The following is a 25,731-nucleotide window of genomic DNA, read 5'->3' on the forward strand; positions in this document are numbered from 1 at the left end:
TATTGGAAAAACAATTATCACCAACAAATAAACGTTTTTTGGAAATCAGTTTTTAGATCATACATTAATTGCTTCTGAAATGGACCTGCCCTACGCTATACCAAATATAATTTTACAAAAGTATCTTCTTGACGATACCGGAATAATAACTCAATATAACGGTATGTTATAGTACTTGAAATTACATAACGTCTCCCATTTGGGAACATCGACAAATTAACACACAATGGCACATTTTCTCAGCATTGTAGAACAGGTAATTATTCTGCTTACAGTCACATCATTGCCTTGCATGGTGTCGGGTTTATTGGCATCAGCTACAGAGTGACGTAAGGAGAGTGATACGACGTTGCATTAGCTGTAGTCAATCACACTCTCCACAATCCATCCCACTTCTTTATAAACATTAGAAGCCACGCGGGCATTGGTGTGAGCGCGGTTATTGCCTGAACCGATTATTTCTCTTTACTCTTGTACCTTTGATCCCACTGAAGCACCAAGAACTCGCAGGGGAGGTATATGTATCATACTCTGTCCATTAACACCTTCGCATATACATGTTAAACTATTTTTTGTGCGGCAATGAAATTGAATTATTGAACATTATGCTTCCCATGTATGATATGCGACAAGGTTGTTCCCAGTAAATGAGAACATATGAGTGTAAGACCTATCACCAAGTCTAGATTGTCACATAGACATCGACGGTGGTAACCAATCCCTGCACAGCAACTTAACATTTAGAGCAATAAATCCTTCCAGATTGCTTCACATTTGTGCTGTAGTTGGCAGAAACACCCCCGTAGGTTCAATTCTTTAGAAGAATCCACATCCCAGAGATTTCCGAACTTATGTACATAGACTATACAATTTAGCGGTAGAGTGAGTATGGTTTTACGCCGCTTTTAGCAATATTCCAGAAATATCACGGCGGGGGACACCAGAAATGTGCACTTAGCCGTAGATGCATCTTGAACTGCGCCCAATGGATTTGGGTATAACATAAATCTGAAAACTATTAACATTGCTCCATCATCCAAGCTGTGGTTGACTAGAAGACGTCAACGCCGGAGACAAATCAGTCTCGACCATCTGCTGAAACGGAATCCATAGGGCGCAAAAATCAACATAGCGTTGAAAATTTGTGTTCGCGAAAAGGGTAAGCTTGGCCTGCTCTACAGGTAGAAACCGTCACTCACACAATTTGTGTTCGCGAAAAGGGTAAGCTTGGCCTGCTCTACAGGTAGAAACCGTCACTCACACAATTTGTGTTCGCGAAAAGGGTAAGCTTGGCCTGCTCTACAGGTAGAAACCGTCACTCACACAATTTGTGTTCGCGAAAAGGGTAAGCTTGGCCTGCTCTACAGGTAGAAACCGTCACTCACACAATTTGTGTTCGCGAAAAGGGTAAGCTTGGCCTGCTCTACAGGTAGAAACCGTCATTCACACAATTTGTAATAAAAAGTAAGTGTTTGTTGCCAGAAATATTCTTGCCATACGACCGCAACAACCGAGTAAAAGAGTCCAGACCAGACAAATTATAAACGATATGTTAGCTTTGTATTACTTCTGCTGCAAACAAGTGCAGAGAGTCAGTGGGAAATAATTAGTTGTACAATGAAAAAAAGTTAATGTGCCTTGTTGCTGATACAGTTAAAAGGTGTGATGCTTCTTTATGTATCTGTATCGGACGTGGCGATAAAAAAAATGACAAATAATATTCGAATATCACTAATTCTACAGGTCGACGAAACGCCCACTATTGGTCAAATTATCCTTTCCTTTAAATAGGTTAACGTTGATCTCAGCTGGTTACAGTAAAATCGGTTCCTACCCTTTGGTGCTGTGCAATTCCGGTACTGCACCTGGTTTAATCAACATATGAGTTAAAACCAAGACACTAATTACCATCACATACATAAATAAATATCACCAGCAATGAAACGAACATAATTTTGCTGTCGCTGTCAGATCTGAGACATGCAAAATACCAGGATGTAATTAAAGGCATTGCCCCGTCTGCCACCAACGGCATAATTTGTCCGGTTTCATATTTAAGCTAAGCATGTAATTATCCAACCTACTATTAATACAAAATATGCGATGAGATGACTTGGAATCGATTCCCTAAATATCCAATGACAATTGGCATCCTTGTCGTCTTCACTCACTTAGATGTTCATGCCAATTGACAGCAACCGCTGTTGTCATGTGAGTAAGGTTTTACGCCACTTTTAGCAATATCCAAGCAGTTTCAAGGCGGGGATACCAGAAATAGGCTTCACACATTGTACATATGTGGGGACTCGAACCCGGGCCTTCGGCGTGACGAGCGAACGCTTTAACCACTAGGCCACCCCATCGCCCCCATTATTATTAAGGTAATATAAAAAATTATATAATTGTCTCTTTGAAATTAGGGGAATAATTTTTGGCTTGATTGAACAGCTTCATAAAATTGGAGTCCGCAGACAAGTAGCGGTTGAATAACTTGCTAGGACAATATGTTGTCTCGAGCCGAGTTGCTCTTTAATGAAAGAGCTTGGAAAATTGTACTCAACCATATTTCAGCAGCAGCCCAGCCTAAACACATTTGTATCTCAACGCGTGCTCTACAGCAGCAATATTGGAAAAACACTTCTCTTGCTGTGACCGTTTGTTATATTGCTACTTGCACCAACACCCAGACCACATCAATCTTCGGTTGCAATACGTTTTTGCTTAGAATTTGAGACCGGCTCATAGCAAGTGATTATTTGTTATGGTCACAGGGTAATAAACCTGTTGACCTGTACGCCTCGTATCTTATATATGATCTACTGTACTTCGTCTTGTACATTGTCTTCGTGGCAGATGGATTATTGCAGAACTCAAGTAATTGGGGATTATGTGTTTAAAATAGAATACCTACAGTAAAAAATATTAACTGCTTGTCATTTTGGCCCTTTGAAGCAAAGATGTCATGATAACGACCCAACCATAGGTCAGACGAAAGAGATCAGTTTTCATATTCCTGTCTACTCGTGAAGATCCGGAATAGAACAGGTCTCCAGAAACCCATGCTTGCCGTGAGGGGCGACTGTGCTTGTCGTAAGAGGCGGCGAACGGGATCGGGTGGTCAGGCTCGCTGTCTTGGTTGATGCATCTCATCCTATCTCAAATGCGTGGATCGAAGCTCATAGCAATCACTGGACTGTCTGGTCAAGATTATATTATTTACAGACCCCCGTCATATAGCTGGAATATTGCTGAGTGAGGCGTTAAACAACAAAAAAAAAAAAAATTTTAAAAAAAGTCGTCATGCAGTTGTGGTTTGTTTTTTAAAAAATCAGCTGTATGTGTCTGTTATTCGAGTGAGAAGACGTTTTGTTTGTGCCGTCACTTTGGGTAACTTTGATACATCCTTTTTAAAAAAGAGAAATAGCGTTTTTCATGCAGTGATTCAATGCACGACAATACATGCACAGCAGACTAACATATGGCCCCTATTATGCTTAAATAGAAATATACATAGCAATAACTTATTTAGAGTTGAATAAGTCACAGCACTGCATACATAAATATGAAATATTGTTATATAAATTAGTTTTCTTTATACATGGTTTGAGCGTAAGACGCTCATCGTAAAATGGAAAGAGTTGGCCGCACATCGGAGTAAAGTTCACCTCAGCATTATCCGACTTGTTGGTTGGTTGGTTGGTTTGTTGTTTTACGCCGCACTCAGCAATATGGAAGCTATATGACGGCGGTCTTAAATTAATCGAGTCTGGACAAGACAATCAGTGATTGATATCATGAGTATCGATCCACGCAATTAGGATCGATGGCATTCTTCAAACCAAGTCAGCGAGCCTGACCCCCCGATCCCGTTAGTCGCCTCTTACGACAAGCATAGTCGACTTTTACAGGAAGTATGGGTTGCTGAAGACCTATTCCAACCCGCATCGTCACGGGTCTATCCCATTTGTCTTACCATATTACGGTTATAGGGGGCACGGTAACCCTGTCGTCCAAAGCGTCGCAATTTGCTATGCGGAGTTGTGTCCATTGACAAGCCGTAAAGTGAATGAAATAACGTTGTGTTCAAAGTAGCATCGAATCCCACTAACCCTAACACTCACTCACTCTGCTTGTTATAACGACAAATCAAAATGTCAATGGACAGTGTGGCTTCTTTCTCCAAAGACAATGCGAAGCTGATATAATTTGACAGATGTCAGCATTGTTTGTTCACTTGGCATTTGAATGGTACTTTTACCGATGCAGGAAAAGATACGTTTCAATACTGTTCATGACATACGCATGGTTGCCATGATGTCTCTGTTGATTTGAAAATATACCGAAATACGGATCGCGCTCTTGGTGTCAAGAGTATTCATTTTCGTAACGTCCCTCTCGCACTGACGTGGGTGTTTTGCCACGGGTTTTTGCTGTGTTTCACTATTACAGAAGAAGGTCACGAATACTTACAGTTTGAAAAACCTCAAAGCTGACAAAAAAACACACCTAAAAAATTGAGAAAGAAAATGAGCTTTACCATAGTACCGCGACGACTGCTCATTTCCTACCCCGCTGCTACTGGTCTCTGGAGTTATTAAACTTTCCTTTTTTCCTTTTTTATTCGTTTGTTTGTTGTTAAACGCCGCACTCAGATCAGACAATTCAGTGATTGACATCATGAGCATCAATCCACGCAGTTGAGTTTGATTTTGGTTTATTGTTTAACGCCGCACTCAGCAATATTCCAGCTATATGACGGCGGCCTGTAAATAATCGGGTCTGGACCAGACAATCCAGTGAATGACAACATGAGCATCGATCCACGCAATTGGGACCGATGACATGCATCAACCAAGTCAGCGAGCCTGACCACCCGATCCCGTTAGTCGCCTTTTACGACAAGCATAGTCGCCTTTTACGGCAAGCATGGGTTGCTGAAGACCTATTCTACCCCGGATATTCACGGGCCTGCATGCAATTGGGATACGATGACATGCATCAACCAAGTCATCGAGCCTGACAACCCGATCCCGTTAGTCGCTTCTTACGACAAGTACAGTCGCCTTTTACGGCAAGCATGGGTTGCTGAAGACCTATTCTACCCCGGATTTTCACGGGCCTGCACGCAATTGGGATACGATGACATGCATCAACCAAGTCATCGAGCCTGACAACCCGATCCCGTTAGTCGCTTCTTACGACAAGCATGGGTTGCTGTTTCGTTTCACTCAATGACAGTAAATTATCACGGTTTTCTTCCGGGCTGTTTCACCCAAGCTCACGTCGGCCTCCTCGATGTGAAGAGAAATGTCTAAATGTGTCCTCGTCAAAGAACAGGTGGATTTATTTCGCCATTGGTGTAATTAATTTCGTGAATTATTAATTCTCCGCTTCAATTAGAATCTTCATAGAATAAACTCGTACACCTGCTCGGTATCGCTAACGACCAATCGTGTTCAATGAATAATGAGGTGATTATTTAGGTCTGCCTTGTCCGAAGGCATTACATGTCACAAAAAGTTATTTATATAGTCACTGTTTCAAACCATAATGATTTCTTTCACATTGTAATATGATCATATAGATCAATGTTACCAGTATAATAATTACATCAACCAAGTCACAGAAGGTTTTGTTTGATGGTCGGTTTGTTGTTTTACGCGGCACTCAGTAATATTACAGCTCTATGACGGCGGTCTGTAAATAATCGAGTCTGGAACAGACAATCCAGTGATTGACATCATGAGCATGCATCAATCAAGACAGCGAATCTGACCACCCGATCCCCTTAGTCGCCTCTTACGACGAGCATAGTCGCCTCTTACGGCAAGCATTGGTTGCTGAAGACCTATTCTACACGTATGTTGTTGTTTGTTGTTTTGCTGTTTAACGCCGCACAATCCAGTGATTGATAACATGAGCATCGATAAACGCATTTATTTATTCAAATATAGTATATTCAAACAGCGTTTCTCGTTTGAAATGGATGCACTTTAGGGAAAAAGGACGTCCCCAGATATAGAGATGGTTTTGTGTAATAACATGTATATAACCAGCAGACAGGTCATTATCACAATGCATGAGTAAACATTGACCTACAGGTTCCACACCGCGGCGCCAGTCATGGGTAGTGACATGGGACGTGACCTGGCCTATCCAATTTCTTTCCCCAGATAACACGTTCTATCTTGTTTGTTGTTTAACGCCGCACTCAGCAAAATTCCAGCTGTATGACGGCGGTCTGTAAGTAATCGAGTCTGGACCAGACAATCCAGTGATTGACAACATGAGCATTGATCCACGCAATTGGGATACGATGACATGCATCAACCAAGTCATTGAGCCTGACCACCCGATCCCGTTAGTCGCCTCTTACGACAAGCATAGTCGCCTTTTACGGCAAGCATGGGTTGCTGAAGACCTATTCTACCCTGGCTCACGGGTCTAACCTTCACGGGACTCACAAAAGGTATTCATAGTTATATGTTTATTTTATCTTCTGGTAAAAAAAAATCATTTTTCAGTTTTCAGTATTTTTATCAACTTTTTGTCGACAATTCTGTAGCAATTAAACCTCGTAGCGTGATCGAAATGTCATTTCTATATTGTTAAATGGAATCTTCAGTGTGTGGGTTGAAAGAACCCGTCATGCTAAATAATTCTTTTTGCTCTTCCAACGATTAACCAACTCTGAAGGGAAGATTAGATTCTGAATTAAAGGATTTCTGCCCACTGATCGAAACACTCGAGTGAATCTTGACACCGTGTTTCAAAATGGCAGTCATCTTTAAACAAAGCTCTCCTGTTCGATCGCTTCCGGCGAGGGCTGACGTCGGATAGTTTTTCACATTAGAGGCTGCTTTAAGAGGTCACTAGCTTGGAACCCGATATCACTGCGCATGCGCATCATTATTGTGCTCGATGCATTGATGCTCCTCGTCTGTGTGGGATGGACGTTAAATATCCGCCTACACTGTCCAGTGAAATAGCTTTCGACAGAATTATTTGATTGTCAACTAAATAAAACGAGATACCGTCTACTTCCCGAAGGATGACGATCAAGGAGGGGGGGGGGGGGGGGGGGGGGGTGATCTCATATTCACTATACCAATTGTCATTCACGGAATAAGGGTATCACTTCGTTCTAGAGTCTAGAGTTGAAAATGACCTTTAGCCAAATTCACTGACCCTCTCGAGGAAGTCCACCATTCATGCAGTATTTGTCCAGAACTACGACTCGCAAACATAGCTAACATCGAAGCATGATGATATTCTCACAATCCATAGGTAATCCATAGGTAATGTGGTCTTACCATCAGCTGCCACCACAACTCCCCATAATCAAAGGCAATGACAAACGAATAAGAGAGTGTGCCGCAATCTGATTGGTTGAGATACGAAATTAATTAGGATTCAAAGCCCGGAAATCACCTCGGCTATTCACTGCGCATAACAATTTTTTTTGAAAAGTATATTTTTATCTCAATCCCAAATTAGAAAAAAAACACGCGCCATTTGGCTTGGCGAAACGGAGACCACGTTAATTAATTGATAAGTTAATAAATATTTATCAGAGGATCTTCGCCCCGATTATGTACTGGGTTTGTCTGTACCATACCCTTGTTCGTGGGTTTCACCAAAGTGGTCAACGCATGAGACCTGCATCGCTGTGAGTTTTTGTCCTACCACATTAAGCTGTCACTTCGTGATAAAACTAGAATACTGTTCAAAGCGACGTTAAAGCAGCTCCCATACTCACATATCGGAAGAACTTCGATTTTTTTTCTTCACATTTTGATAACCAGGCGAGTTCAGTTATCACGGAAGAACGTGACGTCATCAAGTGTCTAACGTCGCCTCTTCAAAATGAAATGTACGGACATCGAATACTTAAAAACACGAAAATCAGAAAACACGTCATGTTTATCTCCTAAAAATAACTGTATCTAATTTGAAAAATAACGAGTGGTGATAGTAATGATGATATTGGATATATAGCTTTGTAACCACTTGTCAGATTAACGAGGGTAGCTTAATGCAGTATGTTTATGCGTACGGGACAAAGATTTTAAAATGTTGTAAATCTGCAATGAAGATAGAAAATAACTACATATACACCATAATTTGTGTTATTATTATTATTATTAGTAGTAGTAGTAGTAGTAGTAGTAGTAGTAGTAGTATCCCAGTTACCTTTGCGTTTCAATTTAGGTATCATGAATTGAAACAAGACGGTATTTTAAATACCGTTCATTTCAGGATACGCTAAAATATTGCAATTTGAGTGAAACAGTAATATCCGTACGACCTGGTCCTGTTAATTCTGATTGTTTGTACTTTGATAGTGTAATATTACTCATCTCATTGTGTAGTAGATTTTGTCAAATATAAGTTCTTCCGAGATTAAAAATGTTTCCATTCTGGTTTCATCGGCTTGACTTTTGTTTTGATCACCGATTGTCAGTTGATACATATAAAAATTGATCGTATTTTCACATATCGCCTTGCATCAGGGTTCTCTAACAAAACAATTAAGCAGCTTTAATGCATGATTATGTGTACCAGGAGTTTTTATATTTAGATCTATACATAACGATTCAGAGTGACAAAACACTATCGACAAGACTGTATAATCACATAATTCATGTCGAGGAATATTCCAACAGTTCCAGCCTTTGGTGTCTACTTTTAACAATTTTTGAGGCACAATCTAGCATGCTCTTTTGTAAGAGCACTTCAAACAGCTTAATAGGAATCTTAAAGTTACAACATTCACGGCCTCAGTTAAAACGTTTTGTGGCAGACATGTGGTTCACATTTCAAAATTTGACGCATCAGTGACAAAAATGATGTCCGATGCAATTGCCTATTTTGATTTGTAACATATGTTCACTTGGAATCATCGCCATTTGAGAGTGATTCATAATTCTATGCATATGGTATAGTCAGAATCGTACAATAGACTCTTATAATAAGTATAAGATTTCTTATGATTATTTAAATGGTTTTGTCGCTTTTAATGATAAGCATACTGTCGACGAGCACTACTTGATCGATAAATCCAAACGGGTATTTGGAAAAACTTGTTGCTGAAAGGTAAACGCTGATAAAAACATTTCGAACCTTATTTGAATGGTTATGTATAAATTTTCACCATTTAATATACTGATCCAAATACGAGCTGCAATGTCAATTGCAGGCAAATGCAGCACTCTAAATTGAAGGATGCTAAATATTGGAGCAATATTAGTAAATACGTCTAGCTCAGCGGCATTAATGAGTATCAGCACAGACAGGCCCTTGTGTTTGGGCTGTAGCATGATATCCTTGTACAAAATATGGGTACAATATTGACGTGGATAAATGTAGACACAACGGTACATATCCAGTAAAAGCATAACACGGATTAACAAATACATTCGCGGATAACAATCTCTAATAGTGAATAGAAATTACGCGACAACACGAAGCAATGTTTGCTAAAGGGATAGATAATGGCGCACTATAATGAGCCCTTAGTAAATACAGCATTTCCAACTTTTAGCAGACATACATTATCATATTCAATTATTCACATTCTTTTTGCATAAAGTATGTTGAACACTCAGATCAACATTTTTTTAAGGATTAAAAAATTCTAAAAAGAAAAAGATGAATTAACAATAAATTGTTGTTGATCGTTTGATTGAGCAGTTAGTATCCTTGAATGGACAAGTGAGTAAGTGAGTTGTAACGCATCTATGAACTCTTTTGCAGTTATTGCACCATGTGTCGGGTAATTGTGGAAGGTAAGGTTGTTGACGTTGAGTCGTTTTGTGAAAGACACGGGCACAAGTTTGGTGCTTGTTAACCAAGGATCATATTCGGAATGATTCCTGAAACCCACAAACAGATCGTTTTAATTAAGCGGAGCAACTCATCACACAAATGTACACGTACTGTGAACAAATGAACAAGTGCAATACAGATTTACTATGAAGTTAAGAAGTGCATTTTGTGAGTAATGCATCTCACGACAATAGCGTGCCACACCATTTCGGAAAACCGTTTTCTCAGCATAGAGACACATGCGGCTAAAATCATAAAATGACTGTTACTATAACAAACACAATATATGTATTTTGCAGTCTGGGATTATTATTTCTTTCTTTTATCAGTTTTGTATTGTTCCTTAACTGCGAACTAGCCTAGCTTTGATGTGTCTAACAACCGTGGTTAGGTTTCGTTTTTCAAGAACACTCTTTGTTTACACGGTCCAGGAACATCTGCCGAGAAAATGGAAGCAATGGAAACCCGAGATTTCTCTTATGACGTGTACTAATATTTACATTAACTAAGCACGTCCACTTATGCCGTTGGCAGATACATGGAACTGACACAGACCATACCAGGTGATGAAGTACACAGACGTGATTAATTGATTCCGTGTCTTTGAAACCAACTGATTAGTGTATTCTGAAATGAACAATGACATGGACATCTACCTTCGAGTTTGGTTAACACTGTTTCCCAGACCAGATATAACAGTTCCATGCTCTGTAATTAGATCTGTGTATTGGGTAAATGTAGAAAGACAGGTAAGTGTTGAGGCTCTTATCGTAGCTGCATATGTATGTCATTATCTACTATTCTCACGATACTCTGATTCGGTCAACGAACACATCAATTCTATATTGCGATGAATACGTTTTGCCATTATAGCCCATTCTTTGTCCGTAATCATATACCGATACCGGCACGACTCACGCGTGCAGCACGGCAATAGAGCATGTGGTAGTCAACGAATATAACAACGCCGGATGCCGTTACAGTGGGCTTCATCTCAGAACGCCTTTTGTTTGTGTGGAGGGAGGACCCTTGCTGTGCTTGGCGTCAATGGAGCACAGCTGAGGTTGTCCAATATGAGCATAGTGAATGGAAGATTGGTCTTGAATGTTTGGGCATGGCAGAACATATTCCTCAACAAGCAGCGGCCGTCTCCATATGTCGCTCTGAATGACGCGAAATGACATTAAGTGCATGCTTGGTGTTTAAGGGCATTGATTAACTACGGTAATTCCGGCCTCTGCATAGGTTGGGTAAATATCATCATCTTCAGTATGATTGCATTCTGATTATCATGACAAAAATCTTTTGTAGTTCTTCAGGAAGAGGAAGATGTTTCTTGCGAAACGACATAGTCGTACCTAGTTATAAGAAAGGGTACTTCTTGAAAAATATGACAGCTACAATTTGAAGATCTGATTTATTCGAAGCCCTCCCATGGCGAATGCTTTAGAGAGTTTGAAACTGAGACTATAATATAATTTGACGCATTTTTCTAACTACCACAGATTGAAATTGCCTTTTTCCCAATCAAATCCTTCCCCATACATTTCAGCGTTGTTTATCATGTGTTGTTTTATGCCTGGACACATCGTATAATGTTTGATGATTATGTAAAACTTGCTCAAGTGTCCAAGTCAGACCTCAACTTCGTTCTTTTATAGTAACATGCAATAAAACGTTGTTCAAAACCATGCACGCAGTTAGTTCACTGTCTACCCAGGAAGTTTGTGTTTTAGGAACAACTGCTCTACACGACCTTCTACTCGTTAGAAGTGTTGACAGTACTTCAGAGCAGACGCTGTGTGTCGCTCAATCATGTATATTGCTTTTTGTACAATTAATGCTCCGATCTAAGGCAACATCCCTGGACAATCTTCCAACAGAGCCATTAAATGACATACGTGATGCATGCATCACTTAAAGAATTTCACTAGGACAGAATGATTGCGTAGTTTCATGTCATTCCGAAATCATGAATGTCAGTGCCTAACCATGGTACACTGAAAGGAAGATGGGCTAATATGAACTATTTGATGAACAAGTAGAAATTTGCTCAGTCGAATAAGAGAATTACACGAGTCTGTCTCTAGGTCAATAGTATAAACCCTCAAACCAAACCGCGCACGGCATACTGAAAAGTGAATTATAGTATGGAAACGCCGTGGGGACACAATTACCACAAGTGGCACCAATTGTGCCAATACTGGTCACTTTAATCAACTGTATTTGTAGCTAGGACCGGCTAACCTGTCTGTATAACTGTGTACCACATTCGTATTGTCATTGCAAGGATGTCATAGGGAAAGTGGTGGCACATTTCAGGATGGTTTTAGTAAAGTTTCTGTTTATAGCCCGAAGTCTTAAGTAGAAAACTACTTCTAATTCTACTTTTAAGACTTTATTCACTTAAAGCACGTATAATTTTCTTTTTACATGTGAAGTTTTGTTATTTAGGCAGCAATTGCATGCATGAATGTTAGAACACAAAATCATTCTTAAACTTCCATCATCAGAAACACTTTATGTCAGAAATGCAGTTTTAGTTTAGTTTCTTTTCTCTCGTTTGAGAACTCAGCAATTCCCGACTTTTGTTTGAGAATGTAAACATTTGTGTTTCTTCTGTGCCAGTTGAAGACATTATGTTGTGTTCCGAGCTTCTTGGCTGTGCGATCAAAGATGAATCGCAGATTTCCTTTAAATCCCCTAAGGTGTACGACGCAGTGCTAATTTGTTCAAGAAATATATTCATTGTGTAACGGAAAATACGTCGATGAACGGCCAGATCCCTCCAGCCGTTGGCGACATCATACAAGCTTCCATAGTACAGTTCTTCCAGTTAACCATCTTCATGTAAAGCCACGTGTTTAATGAATGATTAAATCATAACTTAGAATAATGATCTCCCGAAAAACAGAATTAATACATATTGCTGATAACTTCAGCGTTGGGTCTTAAACTTTCTTAAGACTAGTAGAAAGGCATTTCGGATGTATCATATAGCAACCGGAGGCTGAAGGCATTGTTAGTTATCTGTTTCGCCTCTTGAAGTCAAGAGCCAAGGAGAGTCCATAAAGTTATGATAAAGCTTACGGTGTGCCTCCTTTACACTCGATAGCAAATTGAAAAGCAGTTTGCGCAAGAGTATTCTTACTGACAGTGTAAACTTCACTGTTTAATCACTGTGGGCGTTTCAGTTACACACGAAGGGGATATCCTTTGATGTTATGCTATAAATTACGAGTCTGCTTACCCAGATGTGTGGACTGGACTGAATAATATATGGAAGAGACCTCAGTTTATATCCCTGTTAAGTCTCTGTTTGAGGTGGCTTGGTAAAAGTACTGTCAACATGTTGCGAGGCTTTCGTGTGCAACATCGTCTGAAAAATATTTTAGTTTGAAAGTTTAGTTTTTTAAACTTGGTTTTTCTCCATGGTTAACAATTTTCATAAATGATGATCGATTCTTAACTCCTGGTTAAACTTATCTCGTTTGTTTCTTAAAGTTTGTAACTCTTTTAATGACTTGAATGATAATATGCCTCTTTTGTCATGACAGCAGACGTTTCATTCGAGAAATGACACACAGTTTCACAAGTAAACATATATAATAATGTTCAAAGGTCAAAGAAATATAACCTTACCACAAACACAAAATCTATCACGTCTAGCTAACTGCGTAAATTGTCACCTTTATGAAACTCGTTATTATTATGGAAGCAAAACGCCAACACCATGTGTCCAATGTCACACTGAGGTGTCATCACCGCTTGAAAATCATGTTTAATGGTTCAAATGGAGCCATGCAGAAATATCGATAAACTGAATGGTGTAAATGGACTTGATATTTGATACCAATAATCTTGAATAGGGAGACGCGATAATGCATTTTGATACCCGATCTAAATCAGATAAGCCATCAATCAGGTCTGGTGTTAACTAGAGAGGTGGTAATGGGACTTTTAAACCTGAGTTTGAATATGTAACATCTTCTTACAAAATTAACGTTCACCCAATATGATCACCTCCTTCTCTGAGGTCCAATGCACCGCGTGAAATTATCAGTCGATCAACCGCAGGTAGTCTCACTGTATATCACTATGTACGTACAATTGGATAAAGTAGACATTCAGGTATTGATCGTACGTTTTGTGTAAAGGATGATCCGGGTCGAGCTTCATGAAGCGATCTCAGTGTTACGACAATCTTAACTCTGTGAAACTACACCCATGCTTGTCGTAAGAGGCAACTAATGGAAAAGGAAGGTCAGGCTCACTAACTTGGTTGATGGATGTCATCGTATCCCAAATGCGTAGATCGATGCGCATGATGTTAGTCATTTGATCGTTTGGTCCAGACTCGGTTATTTGCATACCGCCGTCATACAGCTGGTGTGCGGCTTTAAACAACAACAAACAAACATGTATTATAACAGTTCACGAAGTATTACATAGTTTCACATAAGTTTAGGAAAGTCGAAGGGACATGATCTCTTTATTTGCATGAGAGCTCCTCATCTGTAGATATGGGAACTTCGATTATCGCAGCCCAATTATCTCTTCGGGATGGTTGTCGATCTGAATCAAGGAAACGGCGGTTGGGTAGCCTAGTGGTTAAAGGGTTCGCTTGTACAGTGTGTTAATCCCATTCCTGGTGTCCTCCGTCGTGATGTTGCTGGAATATTGCTAACAGCGGCGTAAAACCATACTCGCTCACTGTATCAAGGTAACACCCACAGTGTCGCTGTAAATGCACGTTGCTTTTTGTATCAATATACTTTACTTGCATACATGACAAGAATTGTAAGTGTGCATCACAGCTACTTCGTAAGTCAACGTTGTACGTCACAATCATGATGTCACACCGCTCATTGGGACGCAAACGATATGACATCACAATCGGATATAATGCGAGTAGATATGTATAGTGATTTGTTCCCTAATTTCCTAGAAACCTTTAATTGTACATATTATAATTTTAAAATACCCGACGACAGTGCTTATGAAAGAAATTCTTTTCCATATTGATATTAGGTCCCGTTGTACTGCGGTCGTCAATTCAACTCGTTCATTCAGAGTTGGTTGGGCTTTGAACTTTTGATAATCCTGTCAGAATGGAGTATTTTCCAAATTCATGGTGGTATCAATCTCTATTCTGTGGCAGTTACATGTTACGTGGCGTTTCACAAATCGCTTCCAGATCTATGACTCTCATAAATCTGTTACTCTAACAAAAACTGAACGCTACACCCATGTTGGGTGGTGGCTAAAAATGAAACCATCGAGAAATGATTATTCGATGGTGATGTGTTTGATACAGGTATCATAGTTGTGTTTTAGACCTTAAATTTGCATTGTTTCGGCAACTGTTTTCACGTTTGTATTATTTTCTTTTGCCTATCAGTTTAGTCGTAGCGCTAAGAAAGCTTTGATAAAGGTGACACTCCTCCGTCCAATGCTTATGGGTATTTGACCAAGCTCTACAATGGAGCAGTAGGACACCAATTACAGACAGGAAACCATCCAAACCTCTTGCATGGCACCGCTTCAAGAGATGATGAGGTACTTTCTATTCCTGAATTGTTTTGTAGGCATGAGGAATACATGTTTTCTCTGATAACTTCATTGCAAGACAACACCATTAATGCATAGCCAGGGTCTCAAAGAATACTTGAGATTGCAATGTAACAGGCAGTTCAAAGTGGATAAGTATATACATTAGTAACATTAATGGATTTGGACAGACGATAGATAGACAGATGACCTTATGGCAAACAGAGTGTACAGAGTGGCTGGATTCAAGTCTACGTGTTTAAGCACAACTCGGAAAACAGTGGGAGAAATAGAGGTGCAACAAATACGTCTTTATGCATCTATTATCCATAAGTTAGATCCACATAATTACCGGAGAAGGCTGTGGGTAACTCTATCATGCGTTTGTACCATATTCGAAACTGATATTCAAAATAGAGAGGTTCCAATAGAATTTAATGTTTATGTAAATAACACGCTGTCACTGCTTGTCAACGTACGTGCTTGATGCAAATAACAATACAATCAAACGTAAAGTAAATAACTAAACCTGTCTGCAAAACCTTTTAATTGTATCAAGTAAGAACAAACTTTGTATAAAAGTATATTGGGATGTTTCCGTGGGTACAATGTATTTAACTCTACGTTATGTAATATTGACAAACTTGAAGAATCTCAAAAGGAGATTTGTAAAAAGGAAACTTCGCCACACCCTCAAATACACGTAATGTTTATTAGCTGCTCAGTCGTAAACTGAAAGTCGTCTCAGGGACCGAAATTACTTGTAAAGAGTTGCGTGCCTGTGTTCGAATCCACAATTCGCCCTGATTATGTTTCTCGTGTTTTCTTATGCGCTCTTAATGGTAAACGTCCAAGACCTGCATCACATCGGGCTTTCTTCAAATATCAAGCCGACATGCCATGATATGACTGAAACACTTTTTAAAGAAGCTTTTAACCAAGCTCACTCGCTTCACTCTACGTACACAGGTGACTAACACACCATTGGAAGTTTTCCCGCTTAGCTGTCTAGATACTTTTTGATTTTTTTGCCTTGGTTTGTCAGCACTCTGGATTTGGCCAAAGTGGTCATCGTTACATTGGGAAATCCTCCAACGTTAGTAACGCTGATACGCCATGGTTGTACTGAAAGTCACACCGAGTTAAAAATGGATGTAAAGCCCAAGTTATTCACCTTACCTCAACTCTACATCCATAAATGCCGGACCAGTGTTATTCCGTGAGATCTGACCATCCTTTTTGATAGTTACATTAATTTCTAAATGACGATGTCATCCCTAAGGACTGTGGTCTTAAAATAATATTATCTTCAATTTGTCTGTGTTCTTCTGTTCTTCATGCATAATCGAACTGGAGACGAAACAGCAATATCTACTTGAGTTAGTCAAAGGGCCAACTGTGGCTTGTTTGTGCATAACCAAAACCAGACTATCTCATCATTACCTTGGAGTAGATGGCTTGCCATGCGTTTATTCTGCTCAAACATTTCGTGCATAGGAGACATCGGTAGCCGTTTATTGCCGAACTTGAAATGAGTCGCTTTTCTGGCTAACGACAATTATTCTTTTATCAGGGACCAGTCATTTTTCCATTCTATCTTATTGTTGGCAGCATTATACAATTAATGGAGATAATCACCACGTACATGACTTTTCGTGAACCAGAAAAACGGACAAACCTTAAAAAAAATGAGCACAGATAAATACATTGGCGTTTTTTCTTTGTAAAATATATAAAAATACATATATACACAGGTTAATGGTGCCGGTTCCTTTAAAATCATTAGAGTTGCATATTCTTGATGTTTCTTAATGTTTATAGTTAAAGGCTTCATGTAATGGATAACTTTGATTAGTAAATGAAATTCATTACGGCGGTACACAGCGTGCAAACCAAAAGTGACATAAAAATACACCGGCGATAGAGCTCAGATCAAACATCAAAGGCGTTGAATAGTGTATCATATTCTTGATGTAAGTGATATACAAGAAATCCCCTTTTCCACATAGTTATCAAAGTAGAAAACTGTCTCTCAGGTGCAGCAAAATAACAAAAGACGGATAATGTCAGGGGTTAATGGACCTGAAAATCTCAAGAACACTCGTCCGGAAAAGACATATTGATATGCTGTAATTTCTGTAAAGGGTTGACAGATTTAGACTAGTAATGATACATAGTGTTCCTTAACCGTGTGCGACGTGTGCAAACAGTAGTAGCAACACTTAAGCTGTCACCACGGCTGCCTTGTTTGTGGAGACAACAGTCCTGACGGTTTTGTCCGAACAGATTGCTTGTGCATGGCACAACGCCATCTGTACTTTGCGTGCAAGGAAAACATAAGACTGCTTTTCTTACATGCTGTAGCTACCACTTATAGGAAATTTCGATACATAGGAAATAATTTGCTGCTTTTTAGATATCTCATTGAAAGAATATAAGTATAAGCTCGTTGGATGGCGACAATGTGTATTTGACTAGACGCGGAGACACATGTAGTGATCGTTTATCTAAATGGATGGTACAATGTGTTCATATTTATGATTTTTGGGTCGTTCCGGCGAAATTATCTGACAATCCCCGGCAAACGTTTGCTCAATTATGAGCGGAGTTCATCTTGGGAATTTTCCTCATCAATGTAATAGGAAAATACAGAGTTTTATTGTCTAACGGTTTACATATTAAAATGATCACGTAGGCTGACTTCTTTTTCGCGTTGGATGTTTGCATTGATGGTTCACAGTTTTTGTGAACATGGGATATCAGCATTGAAATAAGCGAAAATCAATGCTTTTATAAATGATATGGCATATACATCGCAAACAACCAACGCTGTGGTATGAATTTGTGGTTACCATGCAGCACCGCGTTGGTGTGTCACCGTGCTCTCATCTGACGTATGGATGTATGTTACAGACGTAATTCTTTAAGCCACATCATCATAGATACACTGTTTGTTTCTAACAGCATCTTACGACGGGTAATTGATTGCTTATGTAAAAAGGGTTTTGGTGTGTGAGTGAGTTATATTTTTATATTTTGCGTCTCATGAGCGGTATGGTCAGTTTTATAGTGGCTAGTGGTTTTGTGAGTATGGTTTAAGGCAGCATTTAGCAATACTCCAGCAATATCACGGCCGGGGACACCAGAAATGGGCTCACGCATTGTACCTATATAGGGAATCGAGCCCGGGCCAGGAAAAGGCCCGTATACAGCCTGAGACCTATCCAGGCCAACAAACCTAATCTTGTCCTTTATGATAAATCCAATGAAATCATTTATATCATTGAATTTTCTGTCCCTTTTGACACGAATATGAGTGACAAGATTCGGGAAAAACGTGTGGACCTCGCTTTCGAAATGTCATGCTTGCAAGTACCGAGACTCCCCATTGTTCTCGGTGCCATAGGTTTGGTACCTCCCAATCTGTTGACTGACATTGGCAGAGTACCCGGGTTTGCTACCAGGAATACAGCCCTTCTGACAATCTGGGTAATGCAGAAGGCTGCAGTGTTTGGGAGCCTTCACATTCTCCCAAAGGTTCTGGGTGGGTTCGACTAGGCAGCGCATCCTGGGAGAAGTCCCATTAGCTGACTGCTGGGCTGCGTGTAGAGGGGGCAAGGCCCCAAAGGTGATGATGAGCCTAACCAGCCTGACTGTGCCAGGATCAGCCAAACCCTCTCTGCAGCATTTGTATTTTAATCTGTGTATAATAATAATAATAATAATAATAATAATAATAATAATAATAATAATAATAATACCATCTACGGCTGGGTGCATATTTCGAACAAAGTCCATTGCCAAAGGAGACACTGCATGTACTTCTGTGTGGGGTAGCACCTGAAGACCTAGAAACTCTCAGGAGTCCAGCTGCCCAGCGCGATAACTTCACTACATGCCATCACATCACTTTGTATTTTATTCCCATAGTCTAGCTGACACGCCGCCACTAATCATAGCGGCATTAAACCCAACACACTCACTCAGTCACATATTTAGCGTCCAGGGATGGAGAAATACATTCAGTGGCACCTCGTCTGACCACACCTTCATCCGGTACCAAAAGCATAACCGCAAGACTGATTCTAATTGCGTAATACGTATAAGTCGTCTGATAGTTGTTCTAGCACAGTAACATGCAATACTGGTAGCATGTGATTGCAAGTGATAATATTGGTTTCTTTAGAACACCGGTCCAGACAAACACATGTTAGCGGCTGGCCATGAATATTTTTACGAGAAATAATAGCTTATTTGGTATGCTACAGTGTGAACCGGATAAAAGATCTAACATTTTCTGTTTCATACTAGTGTACGTACGCAGGCAATAGATATCTGAGTAAAGACAAGGCTCAACTTCAAATACCAGGTCATTTTATCATTTTGTAACATGTTACCTCACAAGTGGAATGCATATTTATGACCACAATCCGCCGAGGCCGTGATCAAAGTAGCACATTGAATCGACACACTGCCACGTAATCCAAATCAATTTTTGTCTTATTGCGAAGAATTTAGGCGCATAAAGCATCAAGCAGATAGTGTAAATAACTCCCCCTTGTGGATTATAGACAATATCCACAGCATTGTTGTGTACTCAAGTGACCATTGACGATATGCATGAGTTCAGGTGAGCTATTATTCCGAGCCATTCGGTCTCATACGTCTTTCTCAGTCTAAAGCAATCTGTGCTAATTACCATGATTCCCAGCAGGCTTTGCGAGCTAACTGCTCAATAGAGGGCGCATTAGTGTCTGCGCTATTATTACTGCTGAGCATTAATGTCAGAACGGATTATATTGGGGGCCGGTTGTGGGGCATGCAACTCATATTCTTCAAATAGGTCCATTTTGGGCTACCATTTAGAATTTCAATTTAGCCTGTCGTGTTGAGTTAATGCTCTTTAATGTTACGAATGTGGTTAAAGTATCTCCATATTGAAATAATATGCTTTAATATTGTAACACATTCAATTGCACCACAAGTGAACGTTCTTTATGGATGTGAGCAATTTAGATTGCACTTCCTTTAAAACGGGTTATAATATTTGAAGTAGCTATCTCAACATTAATTATGGGAAAATTCGAGCAAATTCGAGTCCAAATGATATCAGAAACGATTCGCATTGGTTAGAGCCTTGTCTGAAGAAACGAATTTACCGAATCCATTCAATATTGAATGCTGTGAAATGTATTTATGAAACTTACGCAAGGTGTGAACCTACACAACGAAATCGTACATCGTTTATCATAGGTGAAACAACTGAATTCATTTCAAAGGGTTGAACAACATCCGGTCGCTCATACGCCCGTCGGTTTTCCGGGTAAGAATTGGTTCCTAGTCGTAAGATGCGAGTTAGAGGATCGGGTGATCTGGCTTGGTGACTTGGTTAATTGTGTGTCATCCCACCCAGATGGTGTGGGAATCTGCTCATGGTATCAATCACTGATTTATCTTTTCCGGATATGGTTATAAGATGCATCCATCATATGGCTTGAGTAATGCTGATTTCGCAGTTAATTAACAAATGTAGTCATTCAACTGACACATTACTGTTATCAATTATCTGAAATTAGTGTTGAGATAACCTGTTAAACCTGTAAAACACCAATAGTAGACCTGTTTCAGGTGCTAGCCTTTTAGTATTTTTTCACATAATTTTTTATTTACTAGTAACTGTATCATTCTTATATTAAACAAGACATTTTTTGTGAGTAACAACTATCTCTCCGAGTCTTTGAAATCTATTCTTAAACAACACAGGAACTCTCAGAAGTTAAAATACACAACAGTCGATTTATTTCCATTAGAATCAGTGACACGATGTCATATCATGAGACGTCCATAATGATATATGACATCTGTATACAAAGGAATTAATTATTATTATATATTAGCTCTTACTTTGCTCAGATAATGGACACGTGTGATAGAATTAGGATGGTTTTTCCTTCTAATGGTTATAGCATAAAATACCTTAAGTGACCGTTGTAACAAGATGCATTTCAAATATAAAACATTAATGTAATTCCGGTACAGAGGGATGCAAACAAAGTTATGGCTTGTTGAGACACGAACCGGAAATGCCGAATGGGAAAGCGATAGAATTATGTGACGGAAACACCCGACACTCTCTGTTCGTGAAACGTCGTAATTACACTCGACATGCGTTGCATGCACATCCTGCTCCGAGTAAAGGCTAAAAGCGCAGACATTGTGAGTCTATTTACAGGACGTGATTCCAATTAAGATTGATCCTGAATCTTAATGCAGTCTGCCAGTGATAGAAGCTCGCGATGTCTGGTGATTAATGTCCCCAAATGTTGAGTTCTAGGCAAACATTCCACATCTATAACTACTTTGTCACACAAATGCTGGATCTATGGTTGAAGGATCAACACAGGAATTAAACGTCAGTCAGGATGGACAGTCCATGTGCTCAATGTATTCCTTGGCTGACCACATGACATTCCTTAGGACATGGATGTCCTATTGAAATATGGCTGATACAGCACTTATTCTGACAATACTGACAAGTAATCGTTTCATGCATGACTAATACTTACGAAACTCATACTCAGCTTAGGAATAACGCGGGGGCGCAGGCTGTTCTACCCCTTCTTTCCGTATCCATTTTGGTATGGTAAGACGATTGATGGTTAAAACATGTCTTAATTCAGTACAAGAGGCAATGATAATCCACAGAGAATATAGGCTCTCTCTCTTCCATGTATTATCAGATTGATTAATACGCCGAAAGTTTCACAAAGGACGTTATTCCTTGTTGAATGCTATTATTGCCATGGACGTCAGAAGTATTTTCTATTTGTCACACGGATTACATCTGTCAAAGATTATGATCAAGACAGTATTTGCATTTCATTTCCCTTTTCTAAAATTAGAAGTTTAATTTTCATCCAGAAGGTTATTAATCTCCATTGCTATTTACGCATGGATTTCAACTGTGTCTACAAATCTTTGACATAAAGGATAAATCAATTCAAGATTAGGAAACGTATTCCAGTTTTGACAAAATCAGTGTAACTATATTTAAGTTAAGACGTATGAATATGCTTTAATGGTATTTGCATTTTTATATACATTGTTATAGTTTTCCCGTTATGCTTGTTTGACAACTGATTACTAAGACAACGTTTTATACTCTTTTTTATTGCTTTTGAAATATGTCCAATGTTCATTTTGTTTTATAAGAGGTAATGTGAACATTTTGAGTTAAATACAAGTTAAATCTTAAAACAATTTAACTATTTAGCAAAATGTTAAGAGAATGCATAAAGGGATGAATGCAATACCTGTACATTGATGTTATCATCATTCACGATGTTGTCACGAACTTATTGATATTTTATTTTCGATATCACTTATTGTGTTGCATTTTATGGATAACTCGTTTATATAAATAAACAAATATTTTGTTTATCGAGACTGATTATTCTCTGGCGTTCGTGTCTCTTATTCTACCATATTTTCTTTAACATTGTCATATCTTTCAGCACAATGTCTCCATTGAATCCTGTGCGTCAATGTCTTGTAAAATCACAGCGTTATTTATTTAATCATTTGCTTGGGCATATTACTTGTGAGTTTTCACATTAATACTGATGGAACGCAGTCTACTGTGTCGATGTCTCACATGGCCATGAATACAACCATGACAACACAGTCGTAACGTAAATCTTCGTATGAAAAGATTCTCGTTAGACTCAACACAAAATCATATCCAAAGACTGCAGTCAAAATGTACCTGGACACCCTTTTATTACGAATTCAATTACCCCAACGTGTAATTATCGAACGTGTATTACCTTTGTAGCAGATGAAAGATGGTTATTAAAACTCCAGGCAAAATGATTGCACAGTAGCTCCTAATTAGTAAGCAATGCGTTACGGATCATACACGTTCATTTGCATATCATATTGTTGCAGATTGTAGTTGCATTAATCAAGTTGTGATTATGGGCGGTACACGTGTACGCCTTCAAAAGTTAAGGGTCAGTCAGTAAATCTGGTACACGTGTCAAAACCACAAGAAAGAACATATAAGTACAGCAACAACTAACACAATCACATAGGAACGAGTTGTTCTTTTCGCTAACGTATTCAGGGTGCCTGACAGTATATTTTACAATACATAGTTTACACTTCATCTGAACTATGGTATACTTCATTGTGGTCAATACTGTCAAACTATAGTGTTCATATGCAAACAGTTGATTGACAGTGGTACTAATGTGTGTTTGATCTTTTTCAGCACCACAACCATGGACAGCAGTCAGATCCTTTCTATCCTTATGCTGGTTTTCGCTATGGTGCTCACGGGAGTAGCTCTTGGAGCCAAAGAGGAACAAGGTACAAAACCCATGGCTTTTAGCCGTTTACCTTTAGTACATAAGGCGCATTTGACATAAGAAATTGCTTTGATATATCTATCTCACAATTAAATTAAACAACGTTTAGCTTTTCAAAAATAATCGTCATGAACATATTTCCAATTACCATGATATCTTTTCTTGTAAGATGTTATTTTAAATGCTAACGAAAATTATTTTCATAATGTATCTATCTTAAATTAATTATGACTGGATGCAAAATAGATCTTTATGCAAGTGCGTCTTATTTTTCAATCCCCCGTGTTAACCCGTTTCACCCATATTAATATTTAGTTGGCTACACATTTATATTGAACATAAATATGTCACAGAAGGGCTTAAAGCTTTGTTTTTGATGATTTAAGTGTACTAAACTTCAAAGGAATAAAAACACATTTTGACCTGCAATGTAATCACATAATATTCATACACAGATTATGAGATGAATATTATATATGACATATATGACATTTGGATTAAATATAAGACCTACTTGGTCTGTTGTTTAATCACTATTTGCAATCAATTAAGCTAACTAATATACATTGACGACATTTCATGTTCAGTGGAAATGTGGTTGTCGCCAAAGTTATCCCTAGCAGCTTCCCAGCACGTAATTTCGTATTTTAATACCCCGTGTTAGTTTAGTTTGATTGATTCTAAATTTGTCTTTGAATGTTTTATTGTTTACTAATAAGTTTTAATCTTATTTAAAGTAAAATGATTCTTCATTTTTATGTTTTGTAACCCATTGATCAGTTCTCTCCCCTGGTTCCCAAACATAAACTTCAATTTCAATTTTTTCCTTTTCAATTTATTCCTCTTATGTTGGTAACACGAATACCCCTTTATCATTGCATATACGTGCTGATAAGATTTACCGTTCTCTTATGTTTAAAAGAAGTCATATGTTTGCCTCGCTAAAGGTAGACATTGCGATTGCTTGTAAGCAATTGTAACTTGAACCACAAAGAAGCCACAGACAAGCTACCTTGGGAGTACAAATCATTTGGTCCAGTGTAAACGTAATTTAGTCTCTTTCTGCTTAGCTTCCTGAATTCAGATTCCCTTGCCTCTGACTAAACCACTCTTCTGTAAAATTTCGTTTAGGCAGTAGTAGACTGGTAATTCCTTTAAAAGAACCTCCACATTTTAATTGACTCACTTGGTCATTTCACTCACAGGATATAACATCAATGTTTTTGCAACAAGGTAATAGATTTTTTTACACTATTAACTTTTTCCTTGGATGTATTGATTGAATCTTTACGAACCTAATGAGAAAATGTAGAATGATCTTGTGGCCTGGGTTTAGCCTAAAAACATCTCGTCCGCTCCTAAAAACATTATAAGGTTCATTCGTCATACCTGCATTTCAGATCAGAATCTAATCAAGTTTGAAATTAATAAATTTATTTCTGATGTTTTAGTTTAATGCGTTAATGGAGCGGGGAAGTAGACCAGTGTTTTATGTTTTCGTTCGTTTGATTTCCCGCGAGTAGAAACTTTGTGATGTCAGTGTAACCAGTCGTTATGTGTCACCAAAATTTCCCACGAAACCAACTTTCAAATATCTTGAAGACTGAGTTCTTCTCCGTGTCATTATCATGTACTGTAAGTTAAACACATCATGGCTCTAGACACTGGTTGAGCAGGACATGCTTAGCCTTTGGCGAGCACCTGGTGTCATCACTTATTTTCGATGATCTATTCAAACAGGTTTCACCGCTGTTTTGACTTTCACACGTTTTATGCTCTAAGACTTTTCACGTTTTATACTCTAAGTTAGAGAAACATAACCGTAACTCGGAATTATAGATTATTTGTCCCGATTGAATTCATTGTATAAGTGTTGAACTTTCAACATTATTTCACCAGGGCCAGATAATCAGTAACTTCGAGTTGCGGTGAGGTTATTTCTGATTTTGCCCAGTCTTTTTTGTGTGCGAAAATGTAGAAAGAA

At 38.8% G+C, this 25,731-nt stretch overlaps 1 protein-coding gene across 2 annotated transcripts in view; it reads left to right on the forward strand.

The window, feature by feature from the left end:
- Nucleotides 1-25,731, forward strand: part of LOC124151479 (FMRFamide-like neuropeptides 7) — a 31,636-nt gene that overhangs the window by 1,323 nt on the left and 4,582 nt on the right. The window contains exons 1-3 of one of the 2 annotated variants that reach the window (XM_048382324.1): nucleotides 7,273-7,287; nucleotides 9,986-9,987; nucleotides 23,651-23,748. In XM_048382324.1, coding sequence (XP_048238281.1) covers nucleotides 23,661-23,748 — 88 coding nt within the window. In that variant the 5' untranslated portion in view covers nucleotides 7,273-7,287; nucleotides 9,986-9,987; nucleotides 23,651-23,660. Of the gene's footprint in view, nucleotides 1-7,272; nucleotides 7,288-9,985; nucleotides 9,988-23,650; nucleotides 23,749-25,731 lie in introns of those variants that run through there. The other variant, XM_046523970.1, reaches the window with a different exon arrangement.

The sequence above is a fragment of the Haliotis rufescens genome, unplaced genomic scaffold (assembly GCF_023055435.1).
Source record: "Haliotis rufescens isolate VD_foot unplaced genomic scaffold, xgHalRufe1.0.p SCAF_4, whole genome shotgun sequence".
NCBI lineage: Eukaryota > Metazoa > Mollusca > Gastropoda > Lepetellida > Haliotidae > Haliotis > Haliotis rufescens.